The sequence below is a fragment of the Eulemur rufifrons genome, chromosome 7, assembly GCF_041146395.1.
Source record: "Eulemur rufifrons isolate Redbay chromosome 7, OSU_ERuf_1, whole genome shotgun sequence".
Classification (NCBI taxonomy): Eukaryota; Metazoa; Chordata; class Mammalia; order Primates; family Lemuridae; genus Eulemur; species Eulemur rufifrons.
The window spans coordinates 267,187,354-267,210,881 of NC_090989.1; the positions used below are offsets into that span (position 1 = coordinate 267,187,354).

The window sequence follows — 23,528 nt, forward strand, 5'->3', positions numbered from 1 at the left end:
GAGTTCTCCCACCTGACAGCCCCGTCTGACATAAACTGGAGACCTGGGGTGAGGGCTTCCAGCCAGAAAGAGCTGAGCGGGTAAGAGGGCCAGGCTTAGGGCACCTGGACATTATTAAAGGTCTTAAAAGGTTTAAAGATTTCTTCCATGCTCTTTGTTGGTAATTAGGTCTATTCCTATGTTGGCCTGTCTTCTTACCCTCAGCCGCATTCTCAGAAATGACAGCTCGGTGTAGCAGAAAGAACCTGGAGACATTACTGGGACCAAAGGCAAGTCCCTTCACATTATCCCCTGTGAATAGTGGTCTTCCAACTTTCATCCAGGAACTCTTCTAAAACAACCTTACCTACAGCTCCCGGCTCCTGCGTCCAAAGAGGATGAGAGCCACAGAGCAATTAGAAAATCAGTGTTTAATCAGCGGAGGTCACAAAGTAAGACTGGTTGGGGTCAGTGGGTAATGAGTGAAACAGTCCAAGACTAGGGGACAGCAACCACTCAGCCCTAGCCCTTTGTGGCCATGCAGGAACGTGGACCCAGAATGGCCAGGAGTAGAGCTCTCTAGAGAAAAGTCGAAAAAATCCTGCTTTTTATGTGAAATCTGTTGATTTTTGTTTGCTCAGTAATTTATTTGAAACACTAGGCAGATCAAATGTAGTCTATCCTATTGGTGACTTTTTTGGTTGAGATGATCTCTGCGACCACACCGGTGTCCTCACCACCTGACACTCAGGGATTACTGTTGAGTTGCCTGGCCTCGGTGCCAGCCCCAACAGACAGATCCAGAAGGGGTCTTCTGTGAGGCCCCCATGCCATGCCCCACCCCTAACCCATCAACCCAACTCCTACAGCAACCTTTAGTCCCCAGCTCACAGCCCCGCTGCAGGAATGCTGTCCCCATCCCTCTTCCCACCTAAATGCCACCCCCGACACCAACCTTTAATTCAGGGTCCACTGCGAACAACACACACCAGCTCTGGGCTGCAGGCCTGAATTGCTCACCCTTCCTCCCCACCTCCAGTGCTCGCAAAATCCCTACAGCTGCCACGTGCAGCATGGCCCGGGGTGGGAGGGTCCTAGGGCCCGGGCACTGGGCAAGGCAGAGACGCCCAGTAAATACCAAGTAGAAAGGTGTGGGAAGATAGGACCAGCAGGAACAGAAATGGAATTTAAAAAAAACCCAACCCACTTCAACCTCCCATTGTTCCCCCCCACATTCCCTGTACTCCTGCCACCCTGAGCTGCAGTCCTTGTTCCCTGTGCTTTCCTAACCCAGGCTGGTCCCTATGACTGGGGTGCCCTTCAAGATTGACACCCTTTAGGACACATTCTCTATTTTCCCAGGCTCTCCGCTGCGCTGTCCCACATGACATGGATCCCTGTTTTCTTGCAACCTAGTGGTCAAGCCTGATGTGCCTAAATTGGAACCCTGGCTCCCTCACATGCTAGCTGTGACCTCAGGCAGGCTACTTAACCTCCGAATCTGTTTCCTCATTGGTAAAGTAGGGGTCACACCACCTATGCCCACTAGGTAGCTTTAAGGGTTATATATGCATCTAAAGAATTCAGTGCCAGGCCTGGTGGCTCATGCCTGTAATCCTAGTACTTTGGGAGGCTGAGGTGTGAGGATCACTTGAGGCCAGGAGTTTGAGACCAACCAGAGCAACATGCTGAGACCCCATCTCTACAAATAGTAGAAAAAATTAGCCAGGTGTGGTGGCATGCACCTGTAGTCCCAGCTACTCAGGAGGCTGAGGTAGGAGGATCCTTTGAGGCTAGGAGTTTGAGGTTGCAGTGAGCTATGACGCCACCACTGCACTTTAGCCTGGGCAACACAGCCAAACTCTGTCTCAAAAGGAAAATAAAAACAAAAAAACAAACTTAGCAAGCATAAATCAACAGAATTTCTTCTCATGACTGTAATTATGCTGTTCCTTGTCTAAACTCTCCTGTTCAGGCTAGTGTAATGGACAGTGTTAATGGACAGTGTCTCTATAGCACAACTTGGCACTGATTTTCAAACTAAGGTCCGACCTCAATCTTCCAGGGGGAGGGCATCTCAGAAGCTGAATGAGAGGCCTTAGGACCTCTGCTTCAAGTCTGGCAAGTTTCTTGGGGTTTTATTCCGTTTTGCATAACGGGGTTTCAGATCTCCCATGACAAAAGGGCCCTGCTGCTAAAACAAAGTTTGAAAGTGCTTGGTTTTGAAGCTAGCTGGGCCCTCAGTGAGTCTTGCTGGACGTGAAAGGGACCCATGGTGGAAAAGGGACACAGGTGTGAACGGAAATGAGCGAATTCAGAGACCAGGAGCGGGTTAGTGGGGCAAGGCTGAAAGCCCAGCACTCACTGCTTTATCGTGAACAGGTTATAGAGGCTGCAGGTAAAGGGGCAAAGTCCAGAGCTGCAGAGAAAGAAGAGGCTCCCTGTCTCCAGTGTTTGTTTAGGGTTTTCTCCATGGCCTAGACCCCAGCCACTTCCCTCACTATACTCAAAGCCCTGGGGTTGAGCCCTCTAGGCAGTCGAGGGCAGGCAGAAGATGGGACAGAGAGGGGAGGATGTGTTCTTTAGGTACAGAATCCCTGACTGTGGGGTCCAGAGGCTCTGGGCCAACCACGAGGAAGCTGTGCATGCCTACAGCCCGAGCCCCCTGGTAATCACAGCGGTAACTGTCCCCAATATGGGCTGCCACTGCTGGTTCCACATTAGCAAGCCGCAAGGCCTCATGGAAAATGCGGGGGTCTGGCTTGGGCCAGCCAGTAGCCTCAGAGGTCAGCACAAAGTCAAAGTGTTCCCGCAGGCCAACACCCACCAGGATCTCCTCTAGCCGTCGGTCAAAGTTGGAGACCACTGCCAGCTTCAGACCCCGTGTGCGGCACCCCCTCAGGGTGTTCTCAGCCCCCTCCAACACCTGCCAGCTGCAGGGTCTGCTGAAGTCCTCATACAGCTGGTTAGCAATGGGGGCTATGGCCTGGGCATCCCGGACACCCGCCAGGTGGAAGGTCTGTAGGACGACATCCAGCCACCACTGGCGGGAGGTGAGGCCATGGCTCAGGCCATAGTTCGGGAAGCTGTGGCTTTGAGCCTTGTACACCTGCCGGAAGGCTTGTCCCAGGGCCGTGGCTTCCACCTCCAGCCCGTGGGCCCGGGCCTTGGTGGCATATTCCTCCCCCACAGGGCGGCGGAGCCTGAGCAGTGTGTCCTTCACGTCCCACGTCATCAGTCGTATCTGCAGCTGGCGTGCCATGGAGGAGGCCAAGTCCACCCCAGTTCTACCTCAGGTCCCACGGTCGGTCCAAGGGGAAACTGAACGGGACGAGACCACCCTCCACAGCCTAACAGTCTTCTCTTTCCAGGCCTCGTCGGTCAGATTTGCTGGCTGACATGAGGCACTTGGGAAACTTCTTCACAGCACAAGATCCTGGAATGAAAAACAGCAGGTGAGGCGGAAGCTCCGGCCCTGACATCAGACAGAGTTTGAATTCTGGTGCTGCCAACTGTGTGACCCTAGGAAAGTCACAGGCATTGAAGAATCGGAGATGCAGATATTAGACAAAGAACTACACAAATAATTAAGCATAATGAAGTCAATATATACCATGAGGATAAATCCAGGGACCCAATCTAGTCTTTGTTGTCAGGGAATTTTATAAGCAAATGGAGTTTCAGTGGAGATCTGAAGAATGAATATGCAAGAAGCAGGAGTGGTTAAGTGCTCCTGGCAGTGGTAATATCAAGTGCAAAGGCCCTGAAGCAGGGCAAGGAGTTTGGTGCTGTGGGTAGCCAGGGGCAAGCTCAGGCAGGGCCTTGTAGGTCAAGGTAAGGAAACAATTATGATTGCTATTACTATTATTGGCAATGTCAGAGACAGAGGAGCACTTGCAACCCATCTGACCAACATCCTGACTGCTGAGCAGGGAAGACTGAGTGAGCCAGAGAGGGGCAGACACTTGCCTAAGGTCCCAGAGAGTGAGCCGCACCGCCAGGACTAGAACCCAAACTTCCAGACTCCCCTGCATCATGCTTAGATATATTTGGATTTTTTTAAAAACTCTGATTTTGGTGAACTTGTAGAGCACAAGAGAAAAGACAGGACAGAGAGCCTGTTCCTACCTGTCTCTACCCGCTCTGAGCACCAACTTTTCATCTTTACCAGCGCTAACACCTGCCTGGGAAGAGAGCGGATGAAAGGATTACTGACCCGTTGCACAGGAAACAAATTCCTCAGCCTGTTGTCCCGGGACTGGATGCAGCTTCTTCCCCAGACAGCGCTGACTGCAGACAGTGCGAGCTTGTCCACGCGAAACCCAAGGAGCCAGAGGGGCCAGAGTTCAGCGCGCAGCCAAGCTGGTGCTGGGGGAGGGACATGGCTGGTGACTATGGGGACAAGCCTCAAGAGGAAGTTTGTCAAGGAAATGAATTTAAGTCAGTCTGGAACTTGGACCCATCCAAAGCCCCTCTCATTTTGCAGGTGGGTAGATGGAGGCCCAGTGAAGGGCAGGAACTTACCCAAAATCACACAGGGAGTCACGGGCAAAGCTAAGACTAGAACAAAGGGCCCTGGCTCCCGACCCACGCGTTTTCCACTTCTGGGAGCCCAGGCTGGGGGCTCTGGGCTGCAGGCCCGAATTGCTCACCCTTCCTCCCCACCTCCAGGGCTCGGCTCGGTAGAGTGTAAATCCAGGAGCCCGGAGTTAACGCAAAATCTCCACAGCTGCTACGTGCAGTGTGGCCTGGGGAGGGAGGGTCCTAGGACCCTTGGCCGCGGCTGGGGCCGGACCCTGGGTCCCCTTCTCAGCTCTAGCGCGCTCCCAGGCTCGGCGCCCGTCCCCGGGGCCTGGGACCCACCTGCCTCGCAGCCGCAGCCCCCGCCGGTTCGGCTCGGGCAGAGGCCCGCACACGCTCGGGACTGGCTCGGTGGGGCTCGCGCTGCCTTGCCCGGCGCCTCCCGCCCCGTCCCCGCCCCCTCGCCGTCCCTCTGCGGCCTCCGTCACCCTGTGCGCCTTTCTGCGCGTCTCTGGGCCCCTCTGTCACCGGCCTCACTGCTCTCTTCCGCCCCCCAGTCCCTTCCGTTACCCCGCACCCTCTCCGCCCCTTCGTGCCCTTCCCGCACCCTCTCTGTTCTCCGCCCTGCGCCCTTCCGCGCACCCCATCTGCCCCGCCCCCCGCGCTCTCCCCTCTCCCATCCCCCACCTCGCGCCCCTCCGCCTCCCAGGGCTCGGGACACCCCCGGGAGGTACCCATGCTGATTTGGGTGTAAGAGGATTTGGGACCCGGGCTGGCTTGCTCGGTGCTGTGTGGACATGGGCAAGGCGCTGCCCCTCTCTGGTCTCAGGGTCCCCAGTTGGTACTAGGAGGGCATTGCTTCTTCAGTTGGAGACTTGTCTAACTCCAATTTGCTGACGGTAGAGCCCTCTGCAGCATCCTAGTGGCCTTTTGTATTTTTTTTAAAGAAAGAGAAAAAGACGTTTAATTTTATTTTTTTTGCAAAAGTAATGCACGCTTATCTAAAAAAATCTTTAAAAATGCAAACGTGTACAAAGTAAAAAGTGAAAGGCCTCTCCCCCAACCTCATTCACCGCATCCGTCTGCTCTGTGCCTGACACCGTCCTTCACGGACGATTCAGTGGAAAGGAGATAGTTGCTGTCTTTGTGGGATGCGGGAGGAGCAGACGACAATCAAGGAGATAAACAGGCTGATTTCAGAGAGTGAGAAGTGCGGGGAGGCGATAAATAGAATAGTTTCAGCGACAGGGTTCCTCTTTGGATGAGGTGGTCCATGAGGAACAAAGATCTGAATGGTGAGAAGGCAGCCAGGTTAAGATCAGGGGACAAGCACTCCAGGTGAGGAACCAGCAAGGGCAAAGGTGCTGGAGGCCCAGCTGATTCCTGAGCGAGGGCAGTGGCCTCCTGGAGGGGTGGAGGGAGAAGGGCTTCCCCACCCCATCTCACTCCTCCACCCCTCCCTAGGGTTGCTGAAGTGACAGTTTTGGCAATGCTATAAGACATTTTGCTAGGAGCACACAAATATGTACATAATTTTCTTTCTTTCTTCCTCCTCCTCCCTAGCCCTCCTTTTTAAAAACAAAACATGACAAAAACTTCCTCCTGTGTTCCAAGGCTGGTCTGTTCACTTCAGAGCCACCTCACCCTACCTGGGCTTCAGCCTGGGAGGAAACAAAGTGCAGAGTCACAGACCTTGGGCCTGCCAGGGAGAACCTGACTCCAGCGACACCTGCAAAACTGGTTTTGTGTCACAAGCATGATTCCCAGAAGTGGGGGTGGGAAGGACCACTGGGAGGCCAGAGGTCCATCTGCATTTCACAGAATCCGAGGATGTCTTAGATTGTTGACTTTTCAGGGCCACCTAAAACCTAATCCCTTAGGTTCTGGTCCCAGCTCTGCCCTCTGACCCTGTGCATGTTCCATTCAATTCTTTTCCTCTCTGGGCCTCAGTCTCTCAATATGCAAAATGGGGGGATTAGACCAAATAACTTCCAACTTAAGTCCAGGCTAGCTTTTAAGTTAATTTCCAAGATAAATATTAATAACTTTGCCCACCAAACCTTGGTTTTTTATACATAAATAGGGCATAATAATGTCTATATCATGACCAAATGAGATCACAGGGAAAAGCTCTTTGAGAAGTAAAAGATGATTCTTTTCAGATAAGAAAATTGAGACTCCTGAGAGGTTAAGGGTTTTGTGCAAGGTCACATCCTATTTCAACCCAGGGCCACTGCATTGCACAACTCCAGGAAGGGGGCATTTCATTTTCATCTATGTGAATGTGCTCCCTGGAGTTGTGGCCCTGATTCAATAACTCTGTTTGTCCTCAGGGTTCTGCTTTTAATTTTCTCTGGGTAACTTTTTCTGCAGAGAAAAAGGTGCCTTGCACGTCATAGGAAAGCCAATGACAGGTCCCCGATATGCTGTAACAAGCTTCTTTTTGATTTGCCAGTTCAAAAATGGGTACACTTAATGGGTATATTTTCCTCCCTAAGTTAGATGACAGAAATCTCCTGCCGGTTTCATCCCTTGGCTTATCCTGTGTGGACTCCAGCCTGGTGACTGGCACCAGAGACCGCCTGGCATGTTACTGTCTTGGATGCTGGCTTAAGGCATTTCTCCTTGGGAAACCAAGTTTCCTACATGAAGGCTTTTTCCTAGAGATTCTCACACTGAAAGCACTAAGTAAACCCAGGCAGGGTCCACTGGACACATGTCTCTTTACTCTTAAATTGTCTTTTACTTGTTTTTTCAAACTTTTTATTAAAATATATCCTACACAGAGAGAGCAGTGCAAAGAAGTATACATGCCCTTGAATTTTCAAAGTGAATGTACCCATGTAACCAGCACTCAGACCAAGAAAAAGAACAATTTCCAGAACCCTATAGCCAGTCTACTCCAGCCGCTTACCTGCACAAAGCGTCACTATCCTTCCTCCTAATTGCATAGTTTTTCTTGTTTTTGAACTGTATATGAATAGAATAATACACCATGCACTCTTTTGGGACTTGCTTCTTTTGCTCAAAATTTTATTTGATTCATCCATGTTGCTATGTGTAGCTGTAGTTCGTTCATTCTCATACCTGTAATATTCCATATATGACTACATTTTGCTACTGATGAACATTTGGGTTATCTCCAGTTTTATTACACATATTACAAAATGTTGCTATGAACATTCTTGAACATGTCTCTTGATGAACATACATATATATTTCTGTTGGGTAAATGCCAAAGGTATGCGTATTCAGCTTTAGTAGACAGGGCCAGTTTTCTGAAGGGGTTGTACCAATAATACCTGAGAGTTCCAGTTGCTCCACATTCTCAACAATCAGCATGTCTATCTTTTTACTCTTAGGCATTCTGATGGTTGTATTTTGTGGTATCTCATTGTGGTTTTAATTTGAATTTCTCCACTGGCTAATGAAGAGAACAGCTTTTTATATGCATATTGGACAAGTTTTGATTTATTTTTATTTATACCACACATGAATATATCCTTGTTATATATAACACATGAATAAAGATATGACTATATTATATATATGAATATTATATATGTGAATAATATATATGAAGCTAAGGTTCCTCTAAAACCAGTCCCTTCCCCAGTTTTGAGCACTGGGCTTGGAGATAAGAGACTTGAATTCTAGCCTTGGTCTATCACTGGCTTGCCGTGTGATTTTGGACAAGTCACCTCTCTGAGTCTGTCTCCCCATTTATAAAATGAGGGTATTTAACTAGATAGTCTTTAAGGACCTCTTTACTTTGATATTCTGACCACTGTTTCTGTGATTCCAAGAAACTCCACATGGGGGAGATGGCCATTTGCCCCCAATGTCCAATCTCTCCATCTTCCTTAGTAATCGAACCCCTGAATTTTAGTTGAGTGTATGGCTGCCCCACTAGACTATTTCCCAGCTTCTCTTACAACTAGGTATGGCCACGTGACTAAGTTCAGACACAGGCGTGTGGAGAGAAATGATGTGTGCAACTTTTGGGTCATGCCCTCTTCTTGCCCTCTTCCCTTCCTGCCAGCTGAAAAGAGGACCTGGTGGTGGGAACTGGACCCACCATCTTTGATCACGAGATGGAAGCCAGGATGGACTGAGGACAACAGAACAAGCCACGAGCTGGGACCTCACCACAGTACGTACCTGGTATGCCAGCCGTGGACTGCCTAGAGAGGAGTAAATTTCCATCTTAAGCTATTGTTATTTTGGCTTTTGTTATATCCACTGAACCTGAATTAAGAGTAATACAGACAGTGAATGGAGAAAGACTTTAGATTAGGTGTTGTCAGTTTTCTTGGAGGAAGTGACACTTAAGCTGAGATCTTAACAACAAAAAGGGGACAGCCATACAGATTTAGGGGAAATGCTTTTCAGGCAAAGGGGACCATGGGTACAAAAGCTCTGAGACCTCAGCAGCCTTCTGCTTAATGAAGCAGACTTGGCCAATCACAATGCCCCATCTCCCATGCCACTGTTTACAGTGATTGAGTCAAGCGGTGGGCCATGTGACCTGTGTAGGGCCAATCAGAGACCTCCAGAAACTTGCTATGTGAGTGACAGGACAGAATCTTTCCCTGGGATTATACATATTAAGGACCCTTTAAGCCTAGAGCAACTGGTGATGGTGTTGTTGCCAAGTGGCAAAAGCCCTTCTGAGAATAAAGCCAAGCTGTGGCAAACATAGATGAGAGCTAGCAAGGGGCAGAGTCCTCCATGAGAGCAGTTGTACGTTGATCCAACCACACCCATCCTTATCACGATCCAGTTATGAAAACCAATCGTTTCCTTTTTTGCTATCGAATTGGGTGTCTGTCACTAGCAACAAAGGGCACCCAGAACGATACAGTGTGGTTTGCTGCAAGTCACAGGCCCTAATGTGTGGAACTGGCAGAGTCCACATGAGGCATGGACCAGGTCAGGATTCCCTACTTGCCTAGTTGGGAAGTTGGCACTCTTTGCTGTCAGGGAGTAAAGAGGCTGGCTATAATGCCTGCTGTTTTTGGAAGCCACAACCACTGGGGTTGCAGGTTAGGGATCTTAGTAAAACTAAGTGAGGATAGTGGAATGTATTGTCTACTTGTGGCCTTCAGGAAGGTCCTAAGAGAAAGGGACAAGCTACAGTCCTAGCTGGCACACCTGAGAGGGAAACAAGAGAATCAAGTTTCACTAATAGAGAACCTTAATGCTCACGAACCGGCAGTGATGCCTGGAAGTCTGACGATACTATAATATGCCTGGCCAGATTGTGAAAGCTGAGGTCTCTGTCCACAGATAAAATTACTAGCAAGGGAAAGTCACATAGCCGGAGACTGGGACCACAGCAGAGCCAGATCCCACGCGACCACCCAAATGTTTCCCACTGAGTCCTGTTGCCAGGCCATCATTGCTTCTGTAGACAAAACATTGTAAGCTGGCACCCTAGGTGACAAGTCCTGACTCCAGAGGGCAACAGTCACACAGACCATGATGCCTGAAGGCAACTGGACCCCTTGGTCTTCCCTCATTCCTGGAGCTAGTTAGATGGTCCCCAACTTTGATGACTCGACTCCTGATTTTTTAACTTTATGACAGTGCAAGCATTCAGTAGAAACCATACTTTGAATTTTGATTCAAAATTCTTTATAACTTTATTATAGAACAGGCTTTGTGTTAGATGATTTTGCCGAATCGTAGCCTGATGTAAGTGTTCCTAGCATGTTTAAGGTAGGCTAGGCTAAGCTATGGTATTTGGTAGGTTAGGTGTATTAAATGCATTTTTGACTTACATTTTCAACCTATGAGGGGTTTATTGGGATGTAACCCCATCGCGTAAGTTGAAGGGCATCTGTATAACACTGTTACATTGTTAGACCCATAATTTTGCTACTGATTATTGGGAGGTGGTATGGCACAGCGGTTAAGGGCAGAAGCCTTGCAGTTGGACTATATGGTATGGGTTCAAATCCCAGCTCTGCTGTTTTCTGTGTGGCTGAAGCTCTAACTCAGTTCTGCCACAAACTTGCCGAGTGGCCTTAGGTGAGTCACATAAGGTCTCTAGATATAGCTTCCTCACTGAAAAATATCCCAAGCTAAATTTAGTATTCCCCCTCCACCTTGTCCCTGCTTCTGTTCCTCTATCTTCAGTTCCCCACATCGGTAAATGGCCCAGAAGGTCAAACCAAGTTCATCTTTCACATAATCTACTTCCTAAACATACCCTAAATCCATTCTCTCTTCATCCCAGTCCAGGGCATCAAAGCTGTATTTTACCACTGTGCTTTCAAAATGCTTTTATAAAATGCAAATTAGATTGAGTCTCCTGCCTGCTTAAAATTCTTTAAATGGCTTGGAATAAAGTCTGCAAAGGCTGAGCTTGCCTTTGAGCCCTGCATGGTTTGGCCCTGGTCTCTTTCCACTCAGTTCAGGCCACCTCTTCTTCCATCCTTCCTGGTGCTGGACTGGATAGCCTTGCATTCTTCCAGCTCCTTCTAGCTCCAGGGCCTTTGCACAACTGTTCCCTCTCCCTGGAATGCTCTTCCCTAATTATGTCTTAGCTTAGTTTGGCTGCTCATCCTTCAGGTTTAGGGTCAAATGTCAGTCCCTCAGGGAAGCATTTTCTGATCCTTCAAAGCAGGTCACGTCCTGGCGACCTCCTTCACAGCACCTGCCACCCCATCATTGGTATCCGTCTGCCTTCTGGATCTCAGGTAGACTTGTTCTCATTCTGCTCATTGTTTACCATGTGTTCACTGAGGCGTCTGGACACACAAGAGTTGTTTGCTTCCTTCTCTTTGTACCTAAAGGACAGTGTCTCCTGTCTCTCTGTGCTTAGAACAGAGCCAGGCTCTACATTTGCTTGGCAATGAGTCTGGGATGATCTTGGAGAACCTTCCCTTCCACACTAATCATTTTACCCAGAAATGAGCTCAGGGGCCAGGAGACAGGAGGCCCGGAAGCTAAGACAGCTGAAGTTTCGTCCAGGCTACCCTTGGCCCATCAACGGCTTATCTTCAGGCCCCTATGTAGTAGATCCAAACTCGGGCTTCCTGGAAGGTGAAGCTTTCAGACTCTTCAAGCTGAAGGTGGCTGGCCACCTTCTAGAAGGCTGAGATCAGGTCTTAATTAAAAAAAAAAAAAAAAATTTTTTTTTTTTCTGTTTAGACCTGCCCCCTGCCCCCCAAGTACCTGGCTGGGATCAGGTCTTAAGGTGAGTCAGCTACAGCTCTGGAGAAGACTCTCAGGAAGAGTCAGAGAGAACTGGTCTGACCGCAGCTTATGATTCTACATTTTAAAATGGATTGTATTGCTTTAAGGTCTGAATTAAACTAGCTTTGGCCCTAGAGTGGGGTTCCCTGTCACTCTGCACACAGGCAGGTGGACTTGCAAACTGGCCCTTCCTTAGCTGGGTCTTAACTTTCACTAGGGGGAAACACTATGTCATGTCAGTCTCAGAAAAAGCTGTTTGAGCTAGAAACCCATGAAGGCATCCTTGATTCCAGTTCCCTAACCCTCCCCCTCCCCTGGATTTGAAGCATTGCAAAATCTGCTAAGTCTGTCTCCAAAACGTATCCTGAATACATCCACTTCTTCCCATCTCCACGGCCACTACCCTGGTCTTACTCGCTCTTTTTAAGACATGGAGTCTTGCTCTGTCACCCAGGCTGGAGTGCTGTGGCACAATGGTAGCTCACTGCAGCTTCAACCTCCTGGGCTCAAGCCATCCTCCCGCCTCGGCCTCTTAAGCAGCTGGGACTACAGACATGTGCCACAACTTGGCCTGACCACCCCAGTCTCTTTCTCTCTTGCTGCTCCATTTCTTCCATAGCAGAATATGGGAACTTGGACCACACATAACTCAAAATCCTTCCGTTGGCTTCCCATCAGATGTAGAATAAAATCCAAGCATCACATAAGGTGCGGGTCTGGCCTTGGCCTACCTTTCCAAGTTCCAGCCCGGTCACCCACCCTCCTCTTCCTCGCCCTGCCAAGCTTCTCCCATTACAGGGTCTTTGCACATGGCATATGGCTCTTGCTGCCCTCTGCTTTTTATGAGGATCTTTCCTTGTCCCTCACAGGTCTCCACTTCAGGGAGGGCTTCCCTACCACCCCCTCCAGAGAGGCTGCTGTCCTGTTATTCTCTGTCTCAGACTCTCTCAGCCTCCCGAGTAGCTGGGACTACAGGCATGTGCCACCATGCCTGGCTAATTTTTTCTATATATATTTTAGTTGGCCAGATAATTTCTTTCTAGTTTTAGTAGAGACGGGGTCTCGCTCTTGCTCAGGCTGGTCTCGAACTCCTGACCTTGAGCGATCCACCGGCCTCGGCCTCCAGAGTGCTAGGATTATAGGCGTGAGCCACCGCGCCTGGCCTCAGACTCTCTCTTTCCTTCAAAGCACTTATTACAATTTGTAACTGCTTTATTTGGATTGGCTGTCTTCTTCTTATCTGTCTCCCCCATTCTCTACGCTCTATATAAATTCAACGAAGAGACAAGCTGAGGTCTGTCCTGCTGTACCCCCAGTACCCAGCACCATGCCTGGGCACAGAGTAGAGAAATCTCCCTTGAGTAAAAATGTTTTTGGTTGTGGCATTCCAGCTGTCAGGAGCTCCCTCTTTGCTTCTGGATTTTGGTCCTCAGGCAATGTTTCTGCTCGTTAATGAGTAATTCTCGTCTGGGTTTATGGCTCAGTAGAACAGGAGCTCTCAGGCGGCCTGGCAACCACGGGCCTGTGTGGGAAACGCCTTCCAGTGGAATCGCAGCAAACTTCAACTCTAACCTGAAAACATCCATCTAGGCCTTAGTGCCAGCACCCAGCTCTGCTGACAGGGGCTTTCCAAAGCTTCTTAGGGCGCAAGAGCCAACTGCTCTCCTCTTCCTCTCATGCTCCAAGCCCCTCTCCCAGCCAGGCCCCACCAAGCCTGCACCTGGGTGGGACTCCAGGTTGCTTTCAGCTGAAGCCACACCAGAGAAAGAGCTGGGGGTGGCAATGGGGAGCCTCGGGCTGACCCAGGGGTGGGGTAAGGACGCCTGGGAGAGCCCGTGAGGATGCGGCTGCGAGTGCTAAGAGTTAGCATGCTGGCAGAAACCACCAGGGCTGCCAGGTCCCCGCCAGCATGAGAGCAGGAAGAGGGCACCAGGGCACAGTTCTAAAAGCAGCGTTTACTTTGGTTTTCACTTCTCTGAGGCCCTGGGAACTTTTTAAAGCGCTAGTCCTTGGGTTTTGCACTCTGCATCACTCCTCCTTCAGCCACTGCAGCAGCTGAGGTGTGTAGTAGGTGATGATGATGTCGGCACCTGTGTTGGGAGAGAAGCAGGAAGCAGGGGAAGGGCGGGCGTCAGCTCTGAGCACACACTCTGGGAGAGGAGGGCCAGGTGGGGAAGAAGGCTACCACGATGAGCCACAGCCTGCGGGCGGCACAGCGTAAGATGGAGCCTGGCTTCAGGCAGCTCTAGACCTGGGGTAAGTCTTTTTCTGGGCCTCAGTTTTCCAAAGTATAAGACACACAGTGGGGGAAGTAGGTAAGCTGCAAGTCCCCTGCCCATGCTGGTGTGCAACTAGCAACACCCGCTCCTGTTTATGGAGTGAAGAGCATACGCCAATTATCCATATTACCCTACCGAATCTTCAGGACAGCCACGCACCAGGCATCTTATCCACTAGCTTACAGACGAGGACGCTGAGGTTCAGAGAAGTGGCTCGCCCACATTCTTACAGCCACGAAGTAACAGAGGGCCCTGCCTGCTTCACTGTTCCACGTTCTAGTCTGTAGTTCCACATCCCTTCCTCACTGTGTGTCTGTTTAGATCACTAGCATTTCCAGGCCTAAGTCTCAAGACTTCATTTCCCTAACTGGGCAGAGTGCCTACCAGTCCCTGTGGCACACGTCCAACACCCCCACTGCTGCCCGCTTACCTGCTCTGCGGAAGGCAGTCATGGCCTCCAGGACAGCAGCCCTGAGATCAAATGCCCCGGCCTGGGCTCCGTGCCACAGCATGGCAAACTCTCCAGAGACGTGGTATACGGCGAGAGGGAGCTCAGGGTGCTGCAGAGAAGCAGCGATGAGCAGACAGGCTCAAGTGCAGGGTTGATGTGTCTCTGGGAGTGTCCCTTCCTCCCTGTCCAATCTGTGACCATCTTAAGCCCCATGCCCAGAGTCACTGCTGCTGGCAGCCCAGCCCATTCTTAAACTGTCAAACCAGAGCTGTTTAAAGGTTCCTGTGAGCCCTGGCTCAGAAGGCCACGGTGGTTCCTGGGTAGGGACGGGGAGGAGAGGATTCCTGTTCGGGGGCAGACTGCTTTCAACTCTGAGATTCCAGAGCCTGTGGACAAACTCTCTCATCCCTGAGATGCCTTTGCCTCCAATGTATGCTCACCTTGTTCTTCACCTCCCGTACGATGTCCAGGTAGGGCATTCCCGGCTTCACCATGAGCATGTCGGCTCCTTCCCGCACATCCCGGTCCTAAGGGATGAGGGTGTAGTGTGGGCAGTGTCTAGAGAAGGGTGGGAGTGGGAGGGGCTTAAGCCCTGGTCACTCACCACGGCTCGGAGGGCCAGGCCTCGCGCCCCTGGGGGCAGCTGGTAGCAACGGCGGTCTCCAAAGGCTGGGCTTGACTGAGCCGCGTCCCTGAGAAGCAGAGTGATCAGGGAGGGCTCCAGCTTTGGGCTAATGAGCCAGGGATTCCACAGCAGACCCCTGCCCATCCCACTCACCGGAAAGGTCCATAGAAACAGGAAGCAAATTTGGCACTATAGCTCATCACCGATACCTGCGGGAGACCATGGGGTCTGGGCTTAGCCAGACCTTTCCAGACACCCCGGGGTGGTGTGGCAGGGAGGGAAAGGACCTAGGCTGGGAAGCGGAGTGCCCGGGTCTTAGTCCCGTTGGAGCTCTGGGCTTCATTTCCCATCTGCGGTGCAGAGGTGGAGCCAAGACCCCAAAGGCCTCATCCAGTGCTGTCCTCAGCTCTGCGATTCTTGGCAGATGTGGGGCAGGGCTGGTCCAGACTCCTCACCTCCCCACACCCCTCCCCGCACTCCCGACCCGTACCCTGTTGCCAAGTCCGTGCGCCATCAGGGCCTCCTTGATGGCTCCCACGCGTCCATCCATCATGTCCGATGGGGCTACTACCTGACATCCTGCGGGGCAGAGGGTGGCCTTCAGAACTGAGACTCTCCTACCCACTCTGCCACCTCCCTGACCCAGAGGTGCCCATCCCTGCCGGTGGCTCTCTCACCTGCCTTGGCATAGGCCAGGGCCACCTCTGCCAGCCGCTGGCAGCTCTCCTTGGCCCGGAATGCTCCATTTTCGCTCAGGAGCCCTGCAGGACAGATGGCTGGGTTTTGGGGAGTACCCTGGGCCCTGGCCTGTCCGCACCCTGGGGAGAACTGAGCAGTAGGAGTGTGAGTGGTGGCAGGACTGCTGGGAGGGAGGAAGCTCACCGCAGTGACCATGGGAGGTGTAGGGGCACAGGCAGACGTCACAGGCCACCAGGAGGCTGGGGAAGGTCTTCCTCAACAAACGGATTGCCTCGATAGCTGGGGATTCCTCGGAGTCAGCTGCGGAGCCTCGCTCATCCTAGGGACCGGGGAAGGACAAGGCAGTGTGTCTTGACATGAAGCCTTGGGAAGGCAGGATGGCTTGCCACAGTCCAGCTCTGGCCCTCTCCTTTTTTCGCCATCACAGCCCCTGATGAGGAAGCACAGAGGACTGTCCCCATTTGCAAGGGGACAGGAGAGGCCCAGAGAGGGGACCTGATTTACTCAGTCAGGGTGTTGCGGCCCCACTTAGCCTCCTGACCCACATGGGTACTAAGGGCATGGACCGTGTCCATTCACCTGTGGTCCCGGGGCCAGCACAAGGCAGGAATGAGGATGTGGTCAGTGTGGAACCTCAGCCCACCCTTGCCCACCCTCCCTTCCTCTGATTCTTCACCTTGGGAACCCTGCTGGGCACACCAAAGACCAGCACGCAGCGCAGGCCCTCTTCCACCAGGGGCCTCAGCATCTCTTCCAGCCGGTTCACACCATACCTGGGTGGGAGTGGGGCAGAGGGGCTGAAGGGAGGCAGGTCCCAGGCAATGGTCCCCCCGACCCCTCAGCACTGTGCCTCTGTTAAGAGCCAAGCTGCACATGGCACCAGGAGGGCTCGAGCCCCACAGTACAGGGAAGGACAGGAATGCACCCAGCAAACAGGTGGGAAAACCCAGGTGCTGAGTAGCAGAGCTGTGGAATTCAGGTGTGAAGGCTCCTCCAAGATTCTCTTACTGACCTCCCATCTGAAGTTCTGCTCCCTTCTGCAACAGCCTCTGCTATGGGGCCTCTGGAGATGGGCAGCTCATTACTCCATGAAGCTGCCTCTTCTATTGTGGAAGAGCTTTGACCCTGAGGAAACCCTTTCCTCTACTGAGCTGAAGTTTGCCTCTCTGGATCTTCCGCCTCCTGGCACCTCCACCTGTGAAATCTCTCCCTCCACCATCCCCTGGCCCTCCCCTCCTTGTCCCCTACCTGGCCACTCCTGGGAGGCTGGCGATTGGCTGTACGTCATCAGGAACATCCCTGCAAGAGCGGGGGCTGGGCTATGGATTGGTGGCTGTGGGAAGGGGCAGTGGTGAGGGGTGACTGGGAGGCATGGCTGGGAAGCTGGGAAGGAATGTGGGAGTGGAGATGGTGGGAGGGGGATGGGATCCACTGTCTGGCTCCCCTGCCTGGCCAAGCCCAGGGCCTGAAATAATAATAGGAACAACAAGAATAACAGTGACAACAAGAGCAACTGTACTCAAAGAACAGTAATCATAGGAAGGAATTAAGTGGTTAAGAACTTGGACTCTGAAGTCAGAAGGTCCTTATCTCCTATCCCAGCCACTTACTGCCTGGGTGACCTTGGCCAAGTTGTACCATCTCTTTGTGCCTCAGGCCCTTCATCTGTATCCTGAGTGAATTAATTAATTCAACAAATATTTATTGAGCACCTATTATGGGCCAGAGCCTATGTTCTAGGCCCTGATGATAAAATAGTGAACAAAAACTGCCAAAAATCTCTACCGTCATGGAGTTGACATTCTAGGAGATAGTATCTGTTCCTTCCTTGAATGCTGTCAGGTTTGAATGCAATAATGTATGTAGATGCTTAGCATAGTACCTGGTACACAGTCAGTAGTCAATAAATGTCTGCTGTTGCTATTATTAATAATCACGACTGCCACCTCTTACATGTACATAGCACTTTACAGTCTACAGAGCACCTTCTCAATTTCTGTCTTATTGCAAAAGCTTAGGATGGCAGGCAAGGGTTATTCTTCTTACTTTCCAAATGGGGTGACTGAATTATTTTCAAGGTTTGTTTTGCTCCTTTGTTTTGCTGTCCTTAATCAGCAGGCCATTTCCAATACCCCGAGTTCCAAGCTGACAGCCCACTTTGCCACCCCCAGCAATGCTGATGCCCACTCCAGTCAACCCCCCCAGCAGATCAGAGGCCTGGCCCATTCCTGGGGACTCACGTGACAAAGATGGGGTAGATGAGGTTGGAGGCATTGAGGGTGGTGGTGGCTGCCTGCCAGGTCCGAAGCAGTGGGTGGAAGTAGCCACTGTGCAGAACAGACTGGGGCTGCATGGTGTGGGCCAGTGCAGGCACGGGGCGGTCAGCTGGCTGGATTCAAGGGCTCCTGGACGTCTGCGGCGTGCTCAGTCTTGGAGGGGGAGGGGGGGGCAGGTGGAATGGGAGGCATATGAGACATGGTCCCTGTCCTCAGGAAATGGTCAGATCTGGAAGACAGCTCTTCCAGATTCCCGCCTCCCCTCTCTCTAGCCCAGTGCTACTCATTGTGTGGTTCACCAATCCCTGCTGGTCTACAGCAAGATAAGCAGAGAAACAAAAGTAAGCCTCTGGAAGCTTTCATAGCAATCTGAATCTAATGTTCGAACACCTGGGCTTGTATTTTATATGCCTGCTATCTGTCTGTCTATCTATCTATCTATGTAGAGGCAGGGTCTCACTATTTTGCCCAGGCTAGTCTCAAACTCTTGGCCTCAAGTGATCCTCTCAGCTCAGCCTCTCAGAGTGCTGGGATTATAGGCATGAGCATTGCACCTGGCCAACTGCTTTAAAAAAAAAAAAAAAAAAGAATTTCCTAGTAATTATTTTTATTATATTTTGTCAAAGAATCAATGGATTGGAAATAAGAAAAGAACTCATCCTTCCCTATGCATAATTTGAGAAGCATCGATCTAGCCAACATCTAAACTTTATTCCATGAAAAATGCTGAGGTTCATGGCGGAAATTTTAGAAAAGTACAGATAAACAAAAAGAGAAAAATCTTCTGTAATTCTACCAAAGCCCTGTGAGTGCTTTGGTACATGGACTTCTTGTTAGGCATAACACATACTAAAAGGACAAAACAGTACTATGCATGTCAGACAGACAAACACACACGCTATAGAGTGGCCACTAAAGCTGTCTTTTCCAGCCCAAGGAGCTTCCTGCAGCTCCACAAGCACGAGCTACACCTTCTTGCTTTGCTCACCTTGTTCCCTTTACCTGGAGGGCTTATGTTCTCTCTGCAACCTCCTCGTACCCAAATCTGCAGAGTTCTCCTCCCCTCTCCTACTGAGGCTTTCTTCTTGCCCAGACTGCAATCTCTCTTATATAACAGTTCTTTGTGGGCCTGTCTCATCTGGTGCCAGTGGACAGAGCTTCTGCAGGGCAGGGTCCACAGTCAGTTCATTTTTGCCTCCCCCATAGCACTCTGGCACATGGGAAATATTCAACTACATGAAGTACAAGACAATATGCCCTAAATGCCAAATACGTGAATCAAGACAGAAGGAAGCTGGGACATTCATTAACATTTGTTTCTTGAGCACCTACTGGGTGCCAGGCCACACAGGGCACTTTTCAGGTGATTTCTCATGGAGTTCCATGACAGGTCTGGGAGGCAGGGCTGACTGAGTGTATTTTGGAGAGGAAGAGCCTGATCAGAAAGACACCATGGTTCCAATGTGAGTCAGGAGGTCAGAATAGGTTTGCTGGAAGACAGGGGCTGAAGCTTGGTTTTGCAGGATGAGTGGGTTCAGCCTGGCAGAGGGAAGGATGACAATGTTCCCTCAGGAAGGGAAGAAAGGGACAATGGTGAGGAAGAAGGATGGCTAGGACTGTTCTGAGGACCCGAGGAGGCAATTGAGGCACAGGAGTACAGAAGGGAAGGGATGGGAGGGGGCCAGACAGAGGCCAAGGGAAGATTTCTGAACAGCGGGTAGCAGAGTGGCCTGGTAGAAACTGGGCTTTAGAAGGATCAATTTTGCAGGCTGAGAGGAGCAGACAGGAAGCAGAGCGAGGGGGTCAGGGGGCGGAGAAGGAAGGGCCATCTTAAGGCAGCCAAGAAGCAGTCTCTTAGGGCGGATGAGCCTGCCTGACCCGGAGGGCAGTAGAGACGGGGACAGGGCAGGGAGAGGTGGTGGGAGCCAGGCTTAGAGAGCAAGTGGAGAGCTCTGTTTTAGACACTTCTTTTTGGAGGTGCCTGGGGGAACACCCCATAGCCAAGTAGGAAAAAAAAAGAGAGACACAGAAAGTGGGGGCTGGCAGGCCTGAGTCCAGCTGCTCCTTGTATGAATGGGACCTCACGGTCGGAGAGGGGCAGGGACTTACCCAAGGCCACACAGCTAAAACAGAAGGACAAGAACCCTGGTGTGTGAACTTCTAAGCGGGGGATCCTCTGACATGCCGATGCGGCCTTTCTCCACAGTCTCTTAGGCCCCGTTAGCCCCCACCCCCAACCAGCTCAGGGGCCCATTTTATCTGGTCTTCCTCCTTGGCAGGGTTGGGGTTATCAGGACCCACAGAGGGACCTGCCCTACCACCACACCCTGGGTGGCCCAGCCTCATCTCCTAACACAGGGGCAGGCAGGCCTCCCGAAAGATGTCTCAACCCCCAAATGAGCAATCATTCAGCAGATGTGAGGCCCTGACTGCCCATTTTGTGCAAGATTTTGCTCTAATGTCTGCCAGGAGTTAACCCAGCTCAGAGGGGTGAAGTCAGCTGCCCATGACTGCATAGCCAGTGATCGAGCCAGAATTTGAATTTGTTCTAGACTCCAAATGCAGGGTGTGATATACCATACCCCATAATAATGATAAACACTTGATTCAGTAGGAGTCTCTCTGTCCATACTGTCTCTGCTTTGGTCGCTGGAGAGATGGAGGAAACAACAGAAAAACATACTGAGTGTATTAGTTACACGCTGGGCACCAAACTAAGTACTTTATATTATCTCATTTAATTGCAAGAATTGTCTTAACTTGTGATAAGGAAATGAAGGCTCTGAGAGATTGACTTTGCTAATGTCATTCTGAAGTCAAGCCAGATTTTGAAGCCAGGTCTACATATCTCTGATTTACTTCCAGAGAACCACCTTTGTAGCAGGTCTCTGGCTTCTGGAATCCAAAACTGCATTGCACTGAGGCCAGGGAACAACTGCCTTCTGCCTATCAGAGGCAAAGCAGCAGGGCTGCCCTAGGGGCCTGGCTGGACAAACTTCACTCCAGGAGTCTGGGAGAGGCGGGAAGGGTAAGAGAAGTGGGGGAGCAGTTCCACTTTGATCTATTTTTGAATTTTAGGGTTCAGAGAGAGATTTGATTTGAGAAACGGGTATCAGTGCTAAAAAATTAAAACGTTGAAAATCACTGATCCCGTTTAGTCCCTTACATGTTAATGTGGAAAATGGGTGTAGAGAGGCGGCAGAACTTGTCTGAGATCACAGGGAATTCAGTGCAGAGCTAGAAACTGACTCTGCAGCTCCTGCCTCCTGGCCCAGTGCTCTGCTACCTACCCCCCACAGAGTCATTCCACTACAACAGGTGCTTAATAAGTATCTGTGGGGTGGAAAAATAGCCCCTGAGTTGTGTATCTGTTTGGCAGAGCCAAATCCAGGCCGGGGTTTTTGGTTTGCAAAAAGTCCCTCAAAGTTTGGGGGATTTTCATACAGCGGGCCCTTCTCTCAAATCAAGGGAGCTGGCAAACCACAGCTTAAATCCAGTGACACCAAATGAAGACAGGAACAAGCCACCAGGAGGTCCACCCATGTGAGGGCAGATTAGCTTTGCTGGAAGGCAGTACTGAGTGGTACAAAAGGGATCGGGTTTCTTTTTGCATGGGTCAAACAGTCCCAGATCTGGTCTATGCTCTACTGTGTAACTTTGGGCAAGGTCACTGGCCTTTCAAAGTCCTCATTTTGTAATCTATAAACTGGGCATATTATGAAACTTGCAAGGCTGCAGAGGTCACAGATAGTGATGAGGTACGTGTCTGGCACCAGCTAGCCACAGAGTAAACATGAAGCTAATTTTATTATTATTAGGAGTAGGGCTGAGCTGGAATGAGATCTCCTGGCACCACACTGTGCCTTCTGCACCACACCCAGAGGGAGCACGTGTGCACAAACCCTTGTGGGCCATAGGGTCTCCCAAGATTTGTGAGGTGAGGTCCCTGCCTTCCAGCAGCTTATGTGGTGAAGGGGAAATAAAATAATCACCACACAGAGTAGAGGGGTGAACCAGGTGCTGTGAGAGGGACCTGTGTCTCTGGGAGTCAGTGATGGCTTCATGGAAGAGGGGACACTGAAGGACAAGTAGTTTTTTAGATTGCCTGTGAAAATATCTCCTTCCCTGGAAGGCAACATCCCCAACCTGGGAATCACCTAAGTTGGGGCCTGAGAGCTGCCACCAGGAGAGACGGAGACAAAGCTGCAGGGCATGAGTCCCCCCCCCCCCCCCACCGTGTTGTACTACACTGAGAATTCCAGAGGCCGTGGTCTTGGCAAAGAGTGCTGGGAGCCCCTGCCAGGTCTGGCAGGCTCTGTCACTGGCTGGGGAGGAGGCAGTCAGGAGAGCCAGCTAGGTAGAAGGTGGCCAGGACTGAGAAATCCAAAGCCCCACAAGGGCTTAGATGGTAGCTATGAGGCAGTTTTGAAAAGGGACCAACTGTTCAGTCAACCTGCATTTCCTGAATATCTGCTCCGGGACTGCTGCAGTGCCAGACACAGGGATTAAAGAGAAGAATGAGACCCCAGCCTTGTCCTAGGGCTTTGAAGAGCCTAATCTCCTCTTGGCTTAGCCATTTGGAGCTAGAAGGAGAAGCTGCCATTTTCAGACTCCTAGAATATCTTGGCTAAGAGACTACTTAAAGCCTGCTGATTATATCACGGAAGCGGTAGTGAAACTGGGCTCAGAGAAGGGCAGACACTGGCCTGTGATCACACAGCAGGTCAGTGGCAGATCTGGGGCTAGCATCTAGGTCTTCAGCAGCCCAGTCCTCAATGCCCACCACGACCCCTTGACACTTTAAGGGCAGATTTCAAATCTGCTTACCAGCAGAGTTGGGCTCGTGGAGGGCTCTAGGTGAAGAGAAGGGGAGGGAAGAGGTCGACCTGTGACTCTGGTCGTGGCTGCTGTTGGCAGCAGGATGGTTAAGTGTGTGGGCTTTGTCGTCTGAGAGACGTGGGTACAAATCCTGGTTCTGTCACTTTCCAGCTGTGTGACCTTAGTTTCTTCATCTGGTAAATGGGGAATTGAACTGACGTCAATGGACTGTTGTAGGAACTGAATGAGCCGATGCATGCAATGCCTAGCACAAAGCGGCTGTTATTGTTTCCACCTCCTTCCCCCGGGCACCTCGGGCTCCGCACTGATGGAGACTGCCCCAGCGGTCTCCGAGGGTGTCAACCCGAGAGAGGAGGCGCGGAGTCCGTACCCGGGACCCCAACCCTGGCTGGAGCAAGACTATCTAGCCCAAACAGGGGCTCCACAAGGACTGAGTCCCGCAGCACCGCCAGCGCTACAGGCGCACAGCACAATCTGGGGCCATGGGACTCTCGGTGCCATCGCCCCCGCCTCGCCCTGGAGCCGCCTCGAACCTGCCATCTCCCCGCGTTCGGCGCCCGCTCACCTGCCTCCCTAAGGGGTCCGAGCCGCTGCTCCCGCCACCGCAGTATCCCGCGCTAGTCTCCCGGGACCCACGTGAGGGCGGGGAGGCTCAC

General features: G+C 51.3%; 2 protein-coding genes across 8 annotated transcripts; both read right to left on the reverse strand.

The window, feature by feature from the left end:
* Positions 1-2,284: 2,284 nt before the first annotated feature.
* Positions 2,285-5,079, reverse strand: HDHD3 (haloacid dehalogenase like hydrolase domain containing 3). Of its 3 annotated transcripts, XM_069474575.1 has the most exons (3): positions 4,843-5,079; positions 4,196-4,347; positions 2,285-3,415 (listed from the first exon to the last, which is right to left on the reverse strand). In XM_069474575.1, the coding sequence occupies exon 3, from the start codon at positions 3,239-3,241 to the stop codon at positions 2,486-2,488; it is 756 nt and encodes a 251-aa protein (XP_069330676.1). In that variant the 5' UTR covers positions 3,242-3,415; positions 4,196-4,347; positions 4,843-5,079; the 3' UTR covers positions 2,285-2,485. The 3 variants fall into 3 exon arrangements, with proteins under 3 accessions (XP_069330676.1, XP_069330677.1, XP_069330678.1); XM_069474576.1 differs by lacking the exons at positions 4,196-4,347; positions 4,843-5,079 and adding an exon at positions 4,108-4,166; XM_069474577.1 differs by lacking the exons at positions 4,196-4,347; positions 4,843-5,079 and adding an exon at positions 3,949-4,007.
* An 8,559-nt stretch (positions 5,080-13,638) lies between these two features.
* On the reverse strand, positions 13,639-23,518 carry ALAD (aminolevulinate dehydratase). 5 transcript variants are annotated; one of them, XM_069476692.1, is made up of 13 exons: positions 23,438-23,512; positions 22,861-23,045; positions 17,998-18,186; positions 17,006-17,056; positions 16,434-16,530; positions 15,941-16,076; positions 15,736-15,819; positions 15,549-15,637; positions 15,212-15,267; positions 15,038-15,125; positions 14,874-14,960; positions 14,413-14,542; positions 13,639-13,793 (listed from the first exon to the last, which is right to left on the reverse strand). In XM_069476692.1, the coding sequence occupies exons 3-13, from the start codon at positions 18,108-18,110 to the stop codon at positions 13,732-13,734; spliced, it is 993 nt and encodes a 330-aa protein (XP_069332793.1). In that variant the 5' UTR covers positions 18,111-18,186; positions 22,861-23,045; positions 23,438-23,512; the 3' UTR covers positions 13,639-13,731. The 5 variants fall into 5 exon arrangements, with proteins under 5 accessions (XP_069332793.1, XP_069332790.1, XP_069332791.1 ...); XM_069476689.1 differs by lacking the exon at positions 22,861-23,045 and having other exon boundaries at positions 23,438-23,518; XM_069476690.1 differs by lacking the exons at positions 22,861-23,045; positions 23,438-23,512 and adding an exon at positions 19,022-22,255.
* Positions 23,519-23,528: the final 10 nt, after the last annotated feature.

Excerpts from the sequence above, each read along its gene's own strand:
- ALAD (XM_069476689.1), bottom strand. The coding sequence starts at position 18,110 with ATGCAGCCCCAGTCTGTTCTGCACAGTGGCTACTTCCACCCACTGCTT. Across the intron at positions 15,268-15,548 it reads CGCACGGACTTGGCAACAGG|GTATCGGTGATGAGCTATAG; the intron begins GTACGGGTCGGG and ends GGTCTCCCGCAG. Across the intron at positions 14,961-15,037 it reads GCCTGGCCCTCCGAGCCGTG|GACCGGGATGTGCGGGAAGG; the intron begins GTGAGTGACCAG and ends CTCATCCCTTAG.
- HDHD3 (XM_069474575.1), bottom strand. The coding sequence starts at position 3,241 with ATGGCACGCCAGCTGCAGATACGACTGATGACGTGGGACGTGAAGGAC.